The 17290-nt window shown below is 42.1% G+C and overlaps 1 protein-coding gene and 1 long non-coding RNA gene across 2 annotated transcripts; one reads left to right on the forward strand and one right to left on the reverse strand.

The window, feature by feature from the left end:
- The first annotated feature begins 87 nt into the window (after positions 1-87).
- Positions 88-14850, forward strand: COQ6 (coenzyme Q6, monooxygenase). Its single transcript, XM_045060202.1, has 12 exons — positions 88-309; positions 5277-5411; positions 6767-6825; positions 7117-7240; positions 9987-10117; positions 10812-10919; positions 11013-11075; positions 11259-11366; positions 13562-13764; positions 13843-13958; positions 14122-14288; positions 14723-14850. The coding sequence occupies exons 1-12, from the start codon at positions 144-146 to the stop codon at positions 14750-14752; spliced, it is 1410 nt and encodes a 469-aa protein (XP_044916137.1). The 5' UTR covers positions 88-143; the 3' UTR covers positions 14753-14850.
- LOC123386144 lies at positions 6634-7126 on the reverse strand. The gene is made up of 2 exons (XR_006599786.1): positions 6984-7126; positions 6634-6903 (listed from the first exon to the last, which is right to left on the reverse strand). It is a non-coding gene; the product is annotated as an uncharacterized LOC123386144 (long non-coding RNA).
- Positions 14851-17290: the final 2440 nt, after the last annotated feature.

The raw sequence follows: 17290 nt of genomic DNA on the forward strand, positions 1-17290 counted from the left end.
TTTTCTGATTGGCCCACTCTTTGCGCATTCTATATCCGGTTCTAAAGCCGCAACTGAAGCAGCTAATGATTGGAGGGCTCTGCTCCGGAAGTGCACCAAAAGGAGGGCCTAGCGGGGCGCCAAGTACATTGCGGGTCAGCGTCATGGCGGCTCGCCTGGCTCTGAGCCGGTGGAGGGCTGCACCTGCAGCTGCCGGGAGAGGTCCGCTGCTTTCCTGCCGGCGGTGGTCGGGCGCCAAGGCAGACACCGTGTACGATGTGGTGGTGTCGGGCGGAGGCCTGGTGGGCGCCGCCATGGCTTGTGCCTTGGGTAAGCGCATCTCCAGGCAGGTAGTGGGGAGGAGCGGGACCGTGGAGGAACTGTGAGGACCGTGGGAGCCCTGCGCGACGCGGGTTTTGTGGTCTTTCCCCTATCCAGAGGAGCCCCAGGGCAAGCGTCTGGTCCTTCAGGATTCCGAAGGGTCAGAAGTGGGAGGAGGATCCTTAGGGGTCATTCTAAATCCCGCCCTTTGTAATTTAGGAATGGGCACAGTCGGAAAGTATCAGGCCTTGTATTGGGCTAGGCATTTTGTTTCTTTTAAAAAAATAGTTTGAGATATAATTGCATATTATAAAATTAACCCATTTAAAGAATGCGATTTAATGGTTTTTAGTATGTTAACAGATTGTGCATCCATCCCCGCAGTAAATTTTAGAACATTTTTATTACCCTCCCCCCTCCAAAAGAAACAGGAACCACTTAGTCGCTGCCCATTTCCCCCCGAAGCTCCTCAACCCTAGGCAACCACTCCTGAACATTTTGGTCTCTCTAGATTTGTTTTTTCCTGACATTTTTATATACATCAATTTTGCTTAATGTTTTAAAGGTTTATCCAGGTTGTATCTGTACCAGTACTTTTTTTTTTTTTTTTTTTTTTTTTTAGTTTATTTATTTTGAGAGAGCCAGCGCCCGAGCAGGGCAAGGGCAGAGCGCGAGAGGGAGAGAGAGAATCCTAAGCAGGCTCCGTGCTGTCATTGCAGAGCCCGTTGGGGGCTCTGTCCCACATACTGGGAGATCATGACTAAAGTCAAGAGTCACTTGACTGAGCCCCCCAGGTGCCCCACTAGTACTTCCTTTTTATGGTTGAATAATATTCCATTGTGTGAATGTATTTATTACCTTTGGTTTGTTTGTTGATGGGCATTTGGGTTGTTTCCACTTCTGAACTATTACAGATAATGTTATTTTGTGTACGAGCTTGTGTGTAAACATATTTTTGGCTACTTGGTTCTATTTCTAGGAGTGGAATTGCTGGATCACATGCTGTTTTGAAGAACTGCCCAATGGTATTTCAAGGTGCACATCCTGGACGGCACTTGATACTGTATTTTTGTTTGTAGTCTTCCTAATGGGTGTGAAGTGTTATTTCCTGGCTTGACTTGCATTTCCCTAGTGAGTGAGGATGTTGAGTATCCTTTCATATGCTTATTGGCCGTTTGTATATCTTCTTTGGAGAAATGCCTATTCAGAACCTTTCCCCATTTTATTTCTATGTATGTATATTTATTTTTTAAGTTTATTTATTTTTAAGAGAGAGAGGGAGAGAGAGAACTCCATCCAGGCTCCATACTGTCAGTATGAGCCTGAAGGAGTGCTTGAACTCACAAACCATGAGATCATGACCTGAGACAAAGCCGGCTGCTTAACTGACTGAGCCATGCAGGCACCCCTCATAATCTTTTTTTTTTTTTTTTAATTAACTATTTATTTATTTATTTTTGTAAGAGACCGTGTGAGCAGGGGAAGGGCAGAGAGAGAGAGCGGGACAGAGGATCCAAAGTGGGCTCTGTGCTGAGAGCAGTGAGCCCCGATGCAGGGCTTGAACTCCCAGACTGAGATCATGATCTGAGCCAAAGACGCTCAACCGACTGAGCCACCCAGGTGCCCCCCTCATAGTCTTTTTTCATTGACGTGTAGTTGACCCCACGTTGCATCCTCATTATCTTGATTGTAGGTTGTGCAGATAAGGAAGGTAAAACTCAGAAAGGTTAAGTCACTTGCACTCAAAAGTCAGTAATTAGGAGATACAGAGCCTTTTGAGACACAAAACTTTCTTTGCTTTCTAACCGTCATTTTGGTTGTACCTATTGGTAATTGGGCTAAAGTAGTGGTTCTCAAGCTTGAGTGCACTTAAGAATCACCTGGGTTTTGTTGTGTTTTGTTTAGAGGTTTTGAATAACTAAGGCACAAAAAGGGATTTTGAGTTTTGAAATACAAAGGATATAGGGCATACAGTGTAAAGAATATAAAGTAAAACTTCCATTTTTGATTTTTAGCTTGAATATAGTCATTGTTACTGGTTTGTGGGGCATATTTTTATTATTTTTGAGAGAGAGAGAGAGAGAGAGGGAGGGAGGGAGGGGCAGGCAGGCAGGCAGAGAGGAGGGGGACAGAGGGTCCGAAGCCGGTTCTGCTCTGACAGCAGAGAGCCTGACACAGGGCTTGAACTCATGAACTGCGAGATCGTGGCTGAGCTGAAGTTGGACATTTAGTCGACTGACCAACCCAGGTGCCCCTGTGAGGCATATTTTAAAAATGAGGATTCCAAGTTTCACTTCCAATGACTGATTGAGTCTATCCAGGCGGAGCCCAGGAAGCTTTATTTTTAACAAATACCCGCAGAGGTGGAGGCCTGGAGACCACACTTTTGAGAGTGAGAAGCACTGGGAAGAGCTTAATCTTGTAGTGACTTTAGCTTTTACACTTGATCTTAGCCAAAAGGCCGAGAAGCGATTGGTGACTTTAGCTTTTAACTTTTCATAGAATTCTGTACGATATGTACTTGAAAAAATTTCTAGTCTTACTAACACCTTAGTGTTAATGTTTGTATTTAACTTTTTCCCTTCCTATTTTGTTCTTTGTCTTACCATCTCTCCCAACACCTCAAGGAGGGAGAGCAGCAGGGCTTTCTTTTATCAACCTTAAACAGAATTCTGTATTGTAATTGTTTATTTTCCTGTCTCTTCCACAGAAGTATAAATTCATAAAGTCAGGACTGACTTTAAACATTCACAGTACAGAATTCTCTGTATATGTCTGCAAAAGAAAGGTCAAGGGCCCAAATACAGCAGGTTGTGAGAATCACTGCTCTAAGTTAAGTCAAAACTACCAAACACAGGTGTACAAAAGAAAAATTTCACACACCGACTAATTTCCTTAAAAAGCTCAGAGAAAATAGTAAGTGCTAAAAGGTGAAAGCTGGAGCTCTGGAAGGTTTGGAAATCTCTCGTGCAGTTTATTCAGTGAGCAAGCTGCTGCTAATTTTTCTTGTAAGCAGTTGGGACGCTGGCAGGTGCTCAGCCTTTTACAGGCAGGTGTGTGTGGGATTGTTTTCTCCTGTTGAGTCAAGTAACCTACCAAATTGAGAAAAGTCTCAAGCATGCCAATATTTCCCCTTGATTATCACAGCTTGTATTCCAGAGAATAGTCAGTAGTTTATGTGGCGATCAACCTTTTTATTTCAACATCTACTTAATTTAATCGTTCTAAGTGTATTTATTTTGAGAGAGAGAGAGAACATGAGCACAAGCAGGGGAGGGGCAGAGGGAGAGGGAGAGAATCCCAAGCAGTGTGGAGCCCGACGTGAGGCTCAAACTCAACGATCCCATGAGATTATGACCTGAGCCAAAACCAAGAGTTGGTCGCTTAACCAACTGAGCCACCCAGGTGCCCCTCAGAATCCACTTAACTTTGGGCAGCTGCTTTAAAAGTGAAAAATTAAAAAATAAATGAATAAAATGAAATAAAAGTGAAAAATTTTCAGTAGGCTCTTCATTTTCCCCCTTAAGTCAGTTTTTCCTGGATTCTTCTTCAGACTCACATTAGTTTTTGTTTCAGTCTTGAAATATCTGTATTTTCCTCTCGTTGTTATTTGTAAATTGTATTCTCTAGTGTTTTTCTTCCAAATAAGTTTTCAAAAGTGTTAGTTTAAATAGCTAAAAGATAAAATACTGAACCTATTTTATAATGTGTTTGGAAATATACTTTTTCTGTTAGTTTCCTTGTGTCTTATTTAACAAAAATGTGCATTGTATATTTTGTGGGTTGAGAAGATACAGCATTTGCTGCTTGGGAATAGTAGCCCTAAGAAGTGGTTCCTTGCCCCCAAGGAATTTAGAATCTAGCTAAAGAGAAAGATTTGTAAATAATAGAAGGAAGAATAAAATGAAAGCTCCCTAGAGGGACAAGCAGCTGACCTCTGCTGGGGGAGCAGGTGAGGAGGTGAGGCTGGAGCGAGCCGGATCCAGAGGGAAGAGTTGGCCAGGTGAACATTGGGGTGGAGCAGCTACTAGAAGGCAGAGAGGTATGATGGACCAGAAGGCAGTCCTCGGAGGAGTGTGGCTGCCCTCAACCTCCAGTGCAAAACAGCAGCGCAGCAAGGTGGGGGGCAGGTGAACGTGGTGGTCTCTCCGTGCTGCTCACTGCCTGTTCCACTGGAGCGACCTTGATTTTCACACTCCTCAGTTGAATGTTCCAATAATGCCACTCTTCTAATTTAGATTCCAGAGAATGTGGGGTTTTTATCATTACTGAGTAAAATCTCCAGTGTTTCTTCTCTGGTAATCCTAACGCATTTTTTTTCCCTTTCCTTTTTGGGCTGCAGCAACTCCCTGCTTCCTGTTTCCATGTCTTTCTCTGGGATATTGTGGCGGGACTGTATCTGTGCTGCAGTTGCCCAGTAACAAAGTCCCTAAGTCCCTTTTTACTTCCCTATAGAGATGTTTGAGGACCAGAGTTGGAGGCCCAGTTGATGTATTTTTTGGGCTCCTTTTCTTTTACAAACTAATTCTTTATTCTTGATTTAATCTTGACGCCACAATAAATTTTGCCTGTTGAATATTCCATTTTTCTGTTGAGCAGGATTTGTATATTTTTAGTGACTGAAATAGTTTCAAGATTAGGAGTATCTGGTGTCTAAGTACTTCAGCCTTTCTCTTTTACTTCTTCCTCTCTAAGGAATTCCGGCTCATTATGAATTTTGCCATTATTTGTTTCTGTGCAAATGGCAGGTGTTGGACTGTCTAGAGAAACCTTAAAGTCATGGGCAGGGTGGTTCAGATGGCTGAAATAGCGGTATGTGTTCTTGCTTAGGATTCTGTGTGGTGTTTCCTTTTTGTGTGCCCTGTGAGAAATATGTATTCTAAGAGTGAATGAATTAATCTGTTGTTTCTCTTGGAAACAAGAAAAGGAAGAAATTCTGATATGATGTAAAATGTTGATTTTTTTTTTTTTTTTAGGACATGATACTCATTTTTGTGACAAGAAAATCCTGTTGCTAGAAGCAGGTCCAAAAAAAGTATGGGAGAAATTGCCAGAAACTTACAGCAACCGAGTCAGCTCCATTTCCCCTGGCTCTGCAACCCTTCTCAGTAGTGAGTAGATGTTTCATAGAACCGGTCTCTCGTCTCTCTTGGCTTTCCAGTGTGCCTTGTAGGGCAGAGTCTCCAGAGCATCTGGTGAGGAGGGAGCTCACTGCGGGGGCGGTGGGGGGCATGGTGTAGGTTATCTAGTTCATCATTGAAGATGAGGACCCCTGACACTGTTAAAAGTGTACCTAGTCTGAGAAAGACCTCCTTGGGACTTGTGGGTCCATCATGTAGGCTTCCTTTGTGATGTTGGGTCATTATGAATTGATGGAATTGAAACTATATGAACTAATTATGACCATTCACTTCTGGTAGGAGCACCCTCTTCATTCCCAGAGTCAGCCCTCTGGGGAGCTAGGAGTTTGCATGCTAGATGCTTTTGGAGTATAGATGGATGTGTGCACATGGAATCCATTAGAAAACTATCTTTAGGTTACTGCCAAATGTTACTCCCTCAGGCTATCCTATCTAGAACCACCCTGTCAAAAATTAGACTCTTCCATCATTCTTTAGCCTCTTACACTGCTTTATTTTTCTACATAACACTTAGTACTACCTGACAAGATATTACGTATTTTTTACCGTCTGTGTCTCCAGCCAGAATGTTAGCTGCAGAAGGGCAGGAACTTTTTCTGTTTGGTTTCACACTTTATGCTCAGTACCTAGAACTGTGTTGGGCACATAAGTAGGTGCTCAATAAAGAAAAAGTCTTTTTTTTTAAGATATTACTTTTAAGGAATCTCTATGCTCATTGTGGGGCTCGAACTCATAACCCCATGATCAAGAGTCACACGCCCTGAGTGAGCCAGTTGCCCTCCCAAAATAGTCTTTATTCAGAGAGTTTAACTTCTGTAGGATGGTGAAAAACAATGTGGATTTGGTTTCCTTTTTTATCCCCGCCCCCCATTTTTTTTTTAAGTTTACTTATTTGAGAGAGTGTAAGTGAGAAAGGGGCAGAGAGGAGAGTGGGGTAGAGAGAATTCCAAGCAGGCTCCACACCACCAATGCAGAGCCCAATGTGGGGATCGAACTCCTGAACCATGAGATCATGACCTGAGCTGAAGTTGGATGCTTAACCGACTGAGCCACCCAGGCACCCCCCTTTCCCCTAACTTTAATGTGATTTGACTTTTTGATTACGAAAGCTGTGCCTTTTTTCATGCTATATAATCTGAACTGGGGAGCAGAGTAGCTTAACTCCTAGCATCAAACAGGAAGAAATGGCAAGTATTTTCCAGTTTGTCATTGGAGAACACTGAAAACAACCTCTTACTTCAAAGGTTAGAAAGACAAGGAGAGCCTAGGAAGGGTGTGGTCCCATAAGGTTGCTCTGGCCTATATATAGATCCTTTCTTTTGTAGGTTTTGGTGCCTGGGACCACATCTGCAACATGAGATACAGAGCCTTTCGGCGAATGCAGGTGCCTTCTTTATCACTTTTGGCAAGATATCTTGGTTGTCTTGGGTTAAGATATTGAAGTCCATATTCTCCGTATTTTCTGTGAAAGTGGGAAGAATCAAAGTTCTCACTCAGTCTAAGGAGTCGGGGGAAGCATTCTCGAGAGAATTTTCTTCTTACCTTCTGTCTCCTGCCAGAGGGACTGACATTGTGATTTTTCTGGTTCTGTCACTTGGGAAAGTAGTAGTTTCTGACTGGAGTAATGCTTTCTTTTCCTTGGGTTATAATACAAGTTTCCCTTTGTGTTTTCCAGGTGTGGGATGCCTGCTCAGAGGCCCTGATAATGTTCGATAAGGATAATCTGGACGACATGGGCTATATAGTGGAGAATGATGTCATAATGTGCGCTCTCACTAAGCAGCTGGAGGCTGTGTCGGGTGAGGCACCCACTTCTTACATCTTCCTTTTACTCTGGAAGGTGAACTACTTTAGAATTATCAGAGGACTTACTGGAAAAAAGGACGCCTTTTACAGAGACTGAACATCCACCATAAAGAAATCCTCTGATGGGTATTTTAGGGTTGTTCTTCTCTTTTTTTTTTTTTTTTTTTTTTTAATTTTTTTTAATGTTTATTTACTTTGGAGGGAGAGAGAGAGAGGGAGTGTGTGAGCAGGCGAGGGGCAGAGAAAGAGACACACAGAATCTGAAGCAGGCACTGAGCCCGACACAGGGCTCGAACTCATGAACCGCAGGATCATGACCTGAGCCACCCAGGTGCTCTGGGTTGTTCTTTTCTTTCTTTCTTTTTCTTTTTTTTTTTTTAAACAGTTTTACTCCGGTATAATTTACATACCATAGAATTCACCCATTTTAAGTGTACAATTCAGTGATTTTTAGTGTAATTATAGAGTTATGCCACCATCACAATATCATTTTAGAACATTTCTGTCACCTCAAAAGGAAACCTTATGTCCATTTACATCCATTCCCCATTCCCAACCCCAGCCCCTGGCACCATTGATCTACTTTTCTGTCTCTCGGGATTTGTCTATTCTGGACATTTCATATAGATAGAATCATACAGGACATATGTATGCTTCTGTGTCTACTTCTCTCACTGAACATATCTTTGAGATTCATTCATGTTGCAGCCCTATTAGTATTCCATTCTTTTTTATTGCCAAGTAGTATTCCATCATGTGGATATACCACATTTCATTTATTCATTCATGAGTTAATGGACATTTGGATTGTTTCCACTTTTTGGCAATTGTGAATAATGCTATGAACACTTGTGTACAGGTTTTTGCGTGGATATGGGTTTCTGGGTAGATACTTAGGAGTAGACTTGCTGGGTCATATAACAATTCTGTGTTTAACATTTTCAGAAACTACTAAACTTTTTCAAAGAGGCTATACCATTTCCTTTTCCCACCAATGATATATAAGGGTTCCAGTATCTCCACATCCTTACCAACACTTACTTTTCACTTATTATTATTATATATATTTTTTATTATAGCCATCTTAGTGACTGAAATGGTATCTCATTGTAGTTTTGATTGTATTTCCCATCTTTTCCTCTGCTTATTGGCCATTTGGAGAAATGACTGTTCAAAATCTTTTGCCCATATAAAAACTGGATTGTCAGGGTGCCTGGGTGGCTCAGTCGGTTGAACATCTGACTCTTGATTTCGGCTCAGGTCATGGTCTCATGGTTTGTGAGATCGAGCCCCACTGTTAGGCTCTACGCTGATAGTCAGGAGCCTGCTTAGGATTCTCTCCCTCCTCTCTCTGCCCCTCCCCTGCTTGTGCACTCTCTCTATAAATATAAATAAACATTAAAAAAAAAAAAACACCAAAAAACTGGATTGTCTTTCTTTTTGAGTTACAAGAGTTTTTTATATATTCTGAATATGAATTCCTTATCAGATACATAATTTGCAAATATCTCAGAGTTCTAGCTTTCTGATATGGGATAATAACGTATCCATGTAATCAACTTATGTGCAACTTTTTTAAAGATTTTTTTTTAAGTTGATTTAATTTTTTTTATGTTTATTTATTTATTTTGAGAGAGAGAGTGAGCATGAGATGGGGAGGGGCAGAGAGAGAGGTGGGGGGATAGAAAATTCCAAGCAGGCTCTGTGCTGTCAGTGCAGAGCCTGATGCAGAGCTCCAACTCATAAAATCATGAGATCATGACGTGAGCCAAAACCAAGAGTTGGACACTTAACCGACTGAGCCACCCAAGTGCCCTTTTTTAATTTATTTTGAAAGAGTACCAGAGTGAGCAGGGGAGGGGCAGAGAGAGGAGGAGAGAGAATCCCAAGCAGGCTCCATACTGTCAGCAGTGTGAAGCCCAGTGCAGGGCCTGAACCCATGAACCACAAGATCATGACCCAAGCCAAAATCAGGAGTCAGACGTTTAACTGTCTGAGCCACCCAGGCACCCCCAAAATTTTAAGTAATTTCATGCTTTACCGACTGAGCCAGCCAGGCACCCCACTTATGTGCAGCTTTTAAAGATAACTTAGACCTAATATTTAGTCACTTAGAAACATGTTCCGTAATATATTGGTGGAAAAAGTATGTGTCATATCCTACATGTGCACTGTGTCTATATGCATAGGAAATCACCTGGAAAGCTAGATGGCAAAGCTTTAACTGTAGTTGCCTCTGAATGATATGATTAAGGGTGATTTTTCCCTCCCTTTTAAATCTTTGTTGTTCAGACTTCCAGTAGGTATATCATTTTTATGATCAGAAAAGTAAAACGATTTCCAATGGCAAGAAAAATCTTACGAAATCTAGAACTTACCTGGGCCCATGGGATTCCCACCCTGTTTATTCTGAAAGCACATGTGGATTCGCTTAGGCACAGAGGGAAACTACAAGAGCAGTGAGTGTGGAGATGAGAAGAAAGAATCCCTGGTGCAGGCTGGTAACTCAGTGAGAGTTGATTTTTTTTGACACTGATTCATCCCTGTGACTTTTGTCATTTATCAGCTCTCAGACCATAGCATTAATTATAGGAGTTATTTGTTAGATCTTTTCTTGCTTAGGGGTAAATGATGAGAGACAGCTGTCTTGAGAGCTCGCTTTAGATCTAGTCAGGGCTTTTTTCTCAGCCGTGTGGACTGCCTTTCTAATGTTTTGTTTTCTCTCTTCTGACCTCCTAGACCGTGTGACGGTTCTCTACAGGAGCAAAGCAGTCGGCTATACCTGGCCTTATCCATTTCCCATGACAGACTCCAGCCCTTGGGTTCATATTACCCTAGGTGATGGCAGCACCCTCCAGACTAAATTGTTGGTAGTTGAAAATTCTTATTTTGCCAGGGGTCTTGCATATCCATAACTTATTCTAAACTCTAGGGCCTTTAGTTTTTAGATCTAAGCTATAGTTGAAGTTAATTTTTGGCAGAGCTTTTGGTTATAAGGACCAGTACCCACCTAGGCCAACTCAAGTTAATATGATGTCGTTGTAAATCCTGTATAGGAAGCAGTCTCCTAGACTATCTTAGGTCTGGAAATAAACCTGTCCCTGTGAGGGACAAAAACCGGAAATTGAGGTTCTTTTTTCCCTCACAGGAGTCCTGTAGTCAATCCATCTCATTGTATTCCCCACCCCCCACTTTTTTTTCTGCTTGCCGGCTTCCTCTTTTACTTGACATCCATTCCTAACCTTACAACAGGAGTGTTCAGCTCCAGTGCCTGCCTTATTGATTTCTAGTTCAAACATCAAGAGAATTTGGCCAAGCTAACCTCTGGCTAGTACCTCATGGAGGACACGTCCAGCTTTGGTCCATTAGCTGAGACTGGGGTCACCTAGGTAAGGCTACCCCTCCAGGGGCTGTGAGTGAGGCAAGCATGGTAACAAGTTGTCTGCTACAGATGGGCTTTGAGAACAGGTGGACCTAGAGAAAACTTGAGACAGAAACAAACCTCTGGAACAGTTTCATGTATTAAGAAGTTATAAGACTTAACAGGCTCTTGTTTCCATGCAGATTGGTGCAGACGGTCACAACTCAGGAGTGCGGCAGGCTGCTGGGATTCAGAACGTCAGCTGGAACTATGATCAGTCTGCTGTTGTAGCTACTTTGCATTTGTCGGAGGTAAAGTCCTGAGCCCACCATCTGGGGACCCTGCTCGTGTTTAATGGGTACTGAGTACCTCTCGTGAGAACTCTTCTTTTCTTTCAATTGTAGGCCACAGAAAACAATGTAGCCTGGCAGAGATTTCTTCCCTCTGGGCCCATTGCTCTGCTCCCGGTAAGAAGTCCTTCTGGGTACTCTGCTTAAACATGCCCAGCCTTCCTCTTTTAGGGCTTCACTTTCTCTCAACCTTTTTCTGCTTTCTAGGGAATATGCCCAAGCTAACTTTACTTCCTTTAAGCTTGAGAGCTCCCAAGAACAGAAGTTTTAGCCCTTAGCATTGGTGTTCTTTTGACACAGCTCTCAGACACCTTGAGTTCCTTGGTGTGGTCCACATCCCATGAACATGCAGCAGAACTGGTGAGCATGGATGAAGAAAAGTTTGTGGATGCCATTAACTCTGCCTTTGTGAGTATGAATTTGTCCAGCTGATGACGTGTTGCAGGGTGGTAGATACAGAAAGGTGTTTTGATGAAGGAAAAAGGAAAAACCAACCAGCTGCCCCTTTGTAAGTGGGTTATGTGAAGAGGAGGGCATTCGGGGAAATGAAAAACAATGGAAATTAATAACTTCTGTGCTTTTTTGTGGTTGTGGGCTGTTGTGCTGAATGAAACAGCTGCCTGGGCAGTAGTTAGCATTGGCCTTTTTTTTTGAAGCTGTAATATTTGGCTAGTTTTGAATAGCTATGAACTTTGGAAGCCTGATTCATTAGGAGTGTTCTGGAGAGGAGCTGAGCACATTTCAGCAGGGAGCTAAGTTTTGTAGAGGCACCTGGGTGGCTCAGTCGGTTAAGGGTCTTGACTCTTAATTTCAGCTCAGGTTAAGATCTCACAGTTCCATGGGTTTGAGCCCCACATGGGGCTCTGTGCTGACAGTGTGGAGCCTGCTTGGGATTCTTTCTCTCTCTCCCTGCCCCTCCCCCACTCACATGTGTGCTCTCTCTCACACATGCTCTCTTTCAAAATAAATATAAACTTAAAAGTTTTGTAGACAGACATGGATTCAATACTGTTATGGTTCTGTTAATCTCCTAGAAAAGGGAAACAGTATCACCAGCCTCTCAGAGTTTAATAATAATAAAAAGTCTAAAGACTGTTTTAGTTTATTTTTGAGAGTGCGTGTGTGTGAGAGAGATTGAAGCCCAATGCAGGGCTCGATCCTACAAACCATGAGATCGTGACCTGAGCCCAAAAAAATAGCCAGATGCTCGACTGAGCCACCCAGGCACCCCAAAAGTCTAAAGACTTAAAAAATGAGAGAATTTATGTAAAATGCTTAGAACATACTTAGTACGTTGTAAGTGCTCAACAAATGGTAATGATTATTCTGGAGCAGATACATAAAGCCTTTAATAGTATTGACACCAGTGGGGTAACTTGGTGGCTCAGTCGATTAAGCGTCTTTGGCTCAAGGTTCGTGGGTTCAAGCCCCACATCGGGCTCTGTGCTGACAGCTCGGAGCCTGGAGCCTGCTTCAGATTCTGTCTTCCCCGTCTCTTTACCCCTCCCCCACTCATCCTCTGTCTCTCTCAAAAATAAACATTAAAAAATTAAAAAAATACTGGCACTAGTTAATTTTGGAGCTTCAATACCACATTTATCTAAAATTCACTAATAGTAATAATCAGCAACATTTATTGAGTGCTTACTGTGTGCCATGTGCAGGTGAAGAGTATTACCAGCATGTATTTAATGCAGTGCACCACTGAGGTAGGTACTATTATCATGCTCATTTACAGCTAGGTTACTTGCCTAACGAGGTCATAGAGCTAGCGGTAAAGCTGGTTCAGAAATCAGGCTGGTCCTTGAGCCTGTGGTTTTAACTACCAAACTCTACTACTTCACTAGTGACTTCACAGTAGTTTTACACTGAAGAACTTAGGCTTCACTGCTCTGGAGCAGCAACAGGAGTAAAAGGGGCAGAGCCTTTTAGGCTAAAGTGCCTTCCGAAGTAAATGGTGAACTCTACCCCTCCTCTGGTCATTTAGCATGTATTCCTGGCACAGACGTTTTCAGTGCATTCATTTGGCAACAATTACATGTGCCTTCTATGTAGAAGAGTCTGGAAATGGACAAATGAGACACAGTCCCCGCTTTCGGGAAGCTCACAGACAAGTGAGGGAGAAAGATACTTAAGTGACAGTTTGGGAACAGTGGTACAAGTATTTATAGGGTGTTGGAGCACAGAAGAGGGTTTGCAGGGAGGTTCACAAAAAGTGGTGACAGCTTCCGGATGCTATGAGGGTTACCCTGGTGAACTAGGAGGACATTCTAGCAAAGTGGGGAATGCCAGAAGCAAGAGGATGTTGTAGAATGAGCTACGCTGTGGCTAGTGTGTGGTTTTAAGGGTTAAGGTGAAGTGAAAGGTGAAGTTCAGAGGTAGACAGGAGCAGCTCACGAGCAGTTTGGCTTGAGCCTAAAACCTGGGGGAAGTTGTGTTCTGTATTTGTTTAAGGGGGCTTGTCACCTGCGGTCTAGATCAGTTTGGCACGTGAGGTACTATTAACTCTTGGCTGTAGTTACAAAATGTATTTCCTTGCTGATTTAATTCCCTGTTGATCACTGGTGAATTTTCACGGTTTGTTTACGGCTGACACTACTCAGTGGAGTGATGCTAACCACACCGACTTCATCGACTCGGCTGGCACCATCCTGCAATATGCTGTTGCCTTTCTGAAGCCCACTAAGGTCTCAGCTCGCCAGCTGCCCCCAAGTGTAGCCAGAGTGGACGCCAGAAGCCGAATGTCATTTCCACTCGGGTTGGGACATGCTGCTGAATACGTCCGGCCTCGGCTGGCGCTCATTGGGTAAGACGACAACACAGCAGGGCTGCCGTCTTCGCACTCTGCTGCAGAGGCCGCATCTGAACTCCGCTTTCTTTTTAGGGATGCAGCCCACAGAGTCCATCCACTTGCAGGACAAGGTGTCAACATGGGCTTTGGGGATATCTCCAGCTTGGTCCATCACCTCAGTGCTGCAGCCTTCAATGGGAAGGACTTAGGTAAGGGTTCAGGTACCTCAGAGAAGTATCCAGAGATCATGTAGTTAGGAAAGGTCAGGACCCCAAAATGTCCCTCAGCAGCCGGATATGGTAGACTTCAATGTGTCTGGTTTGCTGGCAAAGAACTTCACTATTGCTTTAAGGATTTATACCTTTCCTCCAGGCTCTATGAGCCATCTCACAGGTTATGAGACGGATCGACAGCGTCACAACACTGCTCTTCTGGCTGCTACTGACCTCCTAAAAAGGCTCTACTCCACCAGTGCCACTCCACTTGTGCTGCTCAGGACGTGGGGCTTGCAGGCTACAAATGCAGTATCTCCACTCAAGGTAAGGTCACTCATGGCTCTCCACGAGTCCTGCTCACTGAGGAGGACTTTGCCAATTATTCTGAATTTCTTTGAATTTTTTTCTGAGTACCTTCCCCATTGGTTATGAGCAAAAAAGTCCTTGCTGGGCTTGGTGCTAGAGCCCACATGTAAACAGTAACTTCATATGAGGAAAAATCGTGAATAGGAACTTTTAAAGTTTTAAAGATGTTTTAAACTCCTTTTGCTGCTTGGCCAGCTGCTTTCCTGAGAAACTTCTATTAAAAGACACTTTGGAGGGACTCTTGGAAGGAGGATCTATGTGGGACTTCTGCCAATGTTTTGCTTTAATCACTTTGGAGATTTATATATAAAATTTTTTACGAAATATTTTATTTTAAACTATTTTCTTCACTTGCCCCCATGCTTTACAGTGTCTGTTTCATTTTTCTCCAGGAACAGATTATGGCCTTTGCAAGCAAATGAGTGCTCCTCTTCTGGAGATTACGGTGATGAAGAATGAACATCTTTTCCTAAGACCATCACATAGTTTCAAGATTTAATAAATTTGCTTTACATTAGAATTCTCTAGTCTCTTTTTCTCCTCTACTTAATGGGCCTGTGGAGCCCAAATAATGAATGACAGATAAATTCAGTGTGAGAAGGGCATATCAATCAAGCCAAGAAAAAAACCCCAATGGAAGACTATTATGGTTTGGTTGAAAAGACTTTTTATTACTAAGAAAAATTGCTAAGGGGCTGTCTCATCCATTTCGCTTGTTAATTTTAGAACTCTTAAGTTGCTGTCAACTTGAAACAGACTACTAATTTACATAGCATATTTTATGTGAACCTCATGGTAACCACAAGGGAAAAACACAGTAAATACACAAAAGAAAATGAGAAAGGAATTTAAACAGAACACCAGAAAGCCATCAAACCACCAGGGAAGAAAGAAAGAAAGAAGAACCAAAAACTACAGAAACAGCCAGAAAATAATGAACAAAATGGCAGTAAGGTGTGTACTTACCTATAATTACTTTAAATGAAAATGGACTAAATTAGCCAAATGACAGAGTGCGTGGATTAAAAAACCACACATCTACATACTGCCTACAAGAAACAATGAAAATGGACTAAATTAGCCAATCAAATGACAGAGTGGGTGGATTAAAAAAACCACACATCTATATACTGCTTACAAGAGACACTTCAGTAGGACACAACCCAGGATGGAATTGGAAGGGACAGAAAAAGATATTCCATGGAAATGAAAACCAGATAAGCTATATACTCCTATCAGACAAAATTGACTTGAAAACAAAGGCTGTAATAAAAGACAAGGGCATTACATAGGATAGAAAGGTCAATCTAGCAAGAAAGAACATTTATAAATACACGTGCACACAATGTAGAACACCAAAATATGTAAAGCAAATACTAACGTACCTAAAGGAAGATACTGAAAGCAATTGTAGGAGATTTTTTTTTTCTTAAACTATTTATTTTGAGAGAGCAAGCGTGAAAGCAATAGGGAGGGGCAGAGAGAGCGGGAGACAGAATTCAAGCAGGTTCCACACTGTCAGCACAGAGCCTGACCTGGGGATTGAACTCACAAACCGTGAGATCGTGACCTGAGCTGAAATCAAGAGTCAGATGCTTAACTGAGCCTCAGGTGCTCCAGTAGGAGACTTTACTATCCTGTCATCAATGGATTGGTCATCCAGACCAAAAAAAATCAATACAGAAACACTGGGCTTAACACATTAGACCACAGAGACTTAATATATTCAGAATATTCCATCTAAAAGCAGAATACAAAGGTGGCTGGGTGGCTCAGTTGATTAAGCATCTGACTTGGGCTCAGGTCGTGATCTCACGGTTTGTGAGGTTGAGCCCTGTGTTGGACTCTGCTGACAGCTCAGAGCCTGGAGCCTGCTTCAGATTCTTCATCTCCCTTTCTCTCTGCCCCTTCCCCTCTGTCAAAAATAAACATTAAAAAAAATTCTTAAAGCAGAATACACATTCTTAAGTGTACATAGAACATTCTCCAGAATAAATCACGTTAGGCCAAAAAACCAAGTCTCAATAAATTAAAGAAAACTGAAATCCTATCAAGCATCTTTTCTGACCACAATGATATGAAACTATAAATTACAAGAAAACGGGAAAAACCACAAAAAGTTTAAATGTGCTATTGAACAACCAATGAGTAATCCAATCAAAGAAGTAAATACCTATAGACAAAACAGAAATATGACATACCAAAACATATGCAATGTAGCAAAAGCAGTTCTAAGAGGGAAGTTCACAGCAATACAGGTCTACCCAAAGAAACAAAATCTCAGACTGACAATAATTTATACCTAAAGGAACTTTCTAGAAAAAGAACAAGGCCCCAAATTAGAAGGTAGATCAGAGTAGAAATAGAGACAAAAGATACTTAAAAAAAATCAATGATACTAAGTTGGTGTTTTTTTTTGTTTTGTTTTTTGTTTTTTAAGTGGGCTTCATGCCCAGTGCACAGCCTGACATGGGCTTGAACTCATGACCCTGAGATCAAGAGTCGGATGCTTAATGGACTGGGCCACCCAGGCACCTCAAGAGTAGGGTTCTTTGAAAAGATAAAATCCACAAACCCTAAGCAGACTAAGCAAGAAAAAACGAGAAGACTCAATCAGAGATCAAAGAATAGTTACAACTGATACACAGAAATACAAAGGATCCTAACTAAGAGACTCCTGTAAAAAATCACATGCCAACAAGCTGTACAACCTGGAAAAAGTCAATTAATTCCTGGAAACATACAATCTTCCAAAACAGAATCGAAGAAACAAAATATGAATAGACCAATGACTAATAAGGAGCTTGAAACAGTAAATAAAAAACCTCCCAATAAGCAAAGTCTAGAATCAGCTTCACTGACAAGTTCTACCAAACTTTGAAGGAAGATTTACTACCTTTCTCAAACTCTTCCAAAAGAGGAGGAATAGCTTCCAACACATTTTACAAGGCCAGACATTA

This window comes from Felis catus, chromosome B3 (assembly GCF_018350175.1).
Source record: "Felis catus isolate Fca126 chromosome B3, F.catus_Fca126_mat1.0, whole genome shotgun sequence".
Classification (NCBI taxonomy): Eukaryota; Metazoa; Chordata; class Mammalia; order Carnivora; family Felidae; genus Felis; species Felis catus.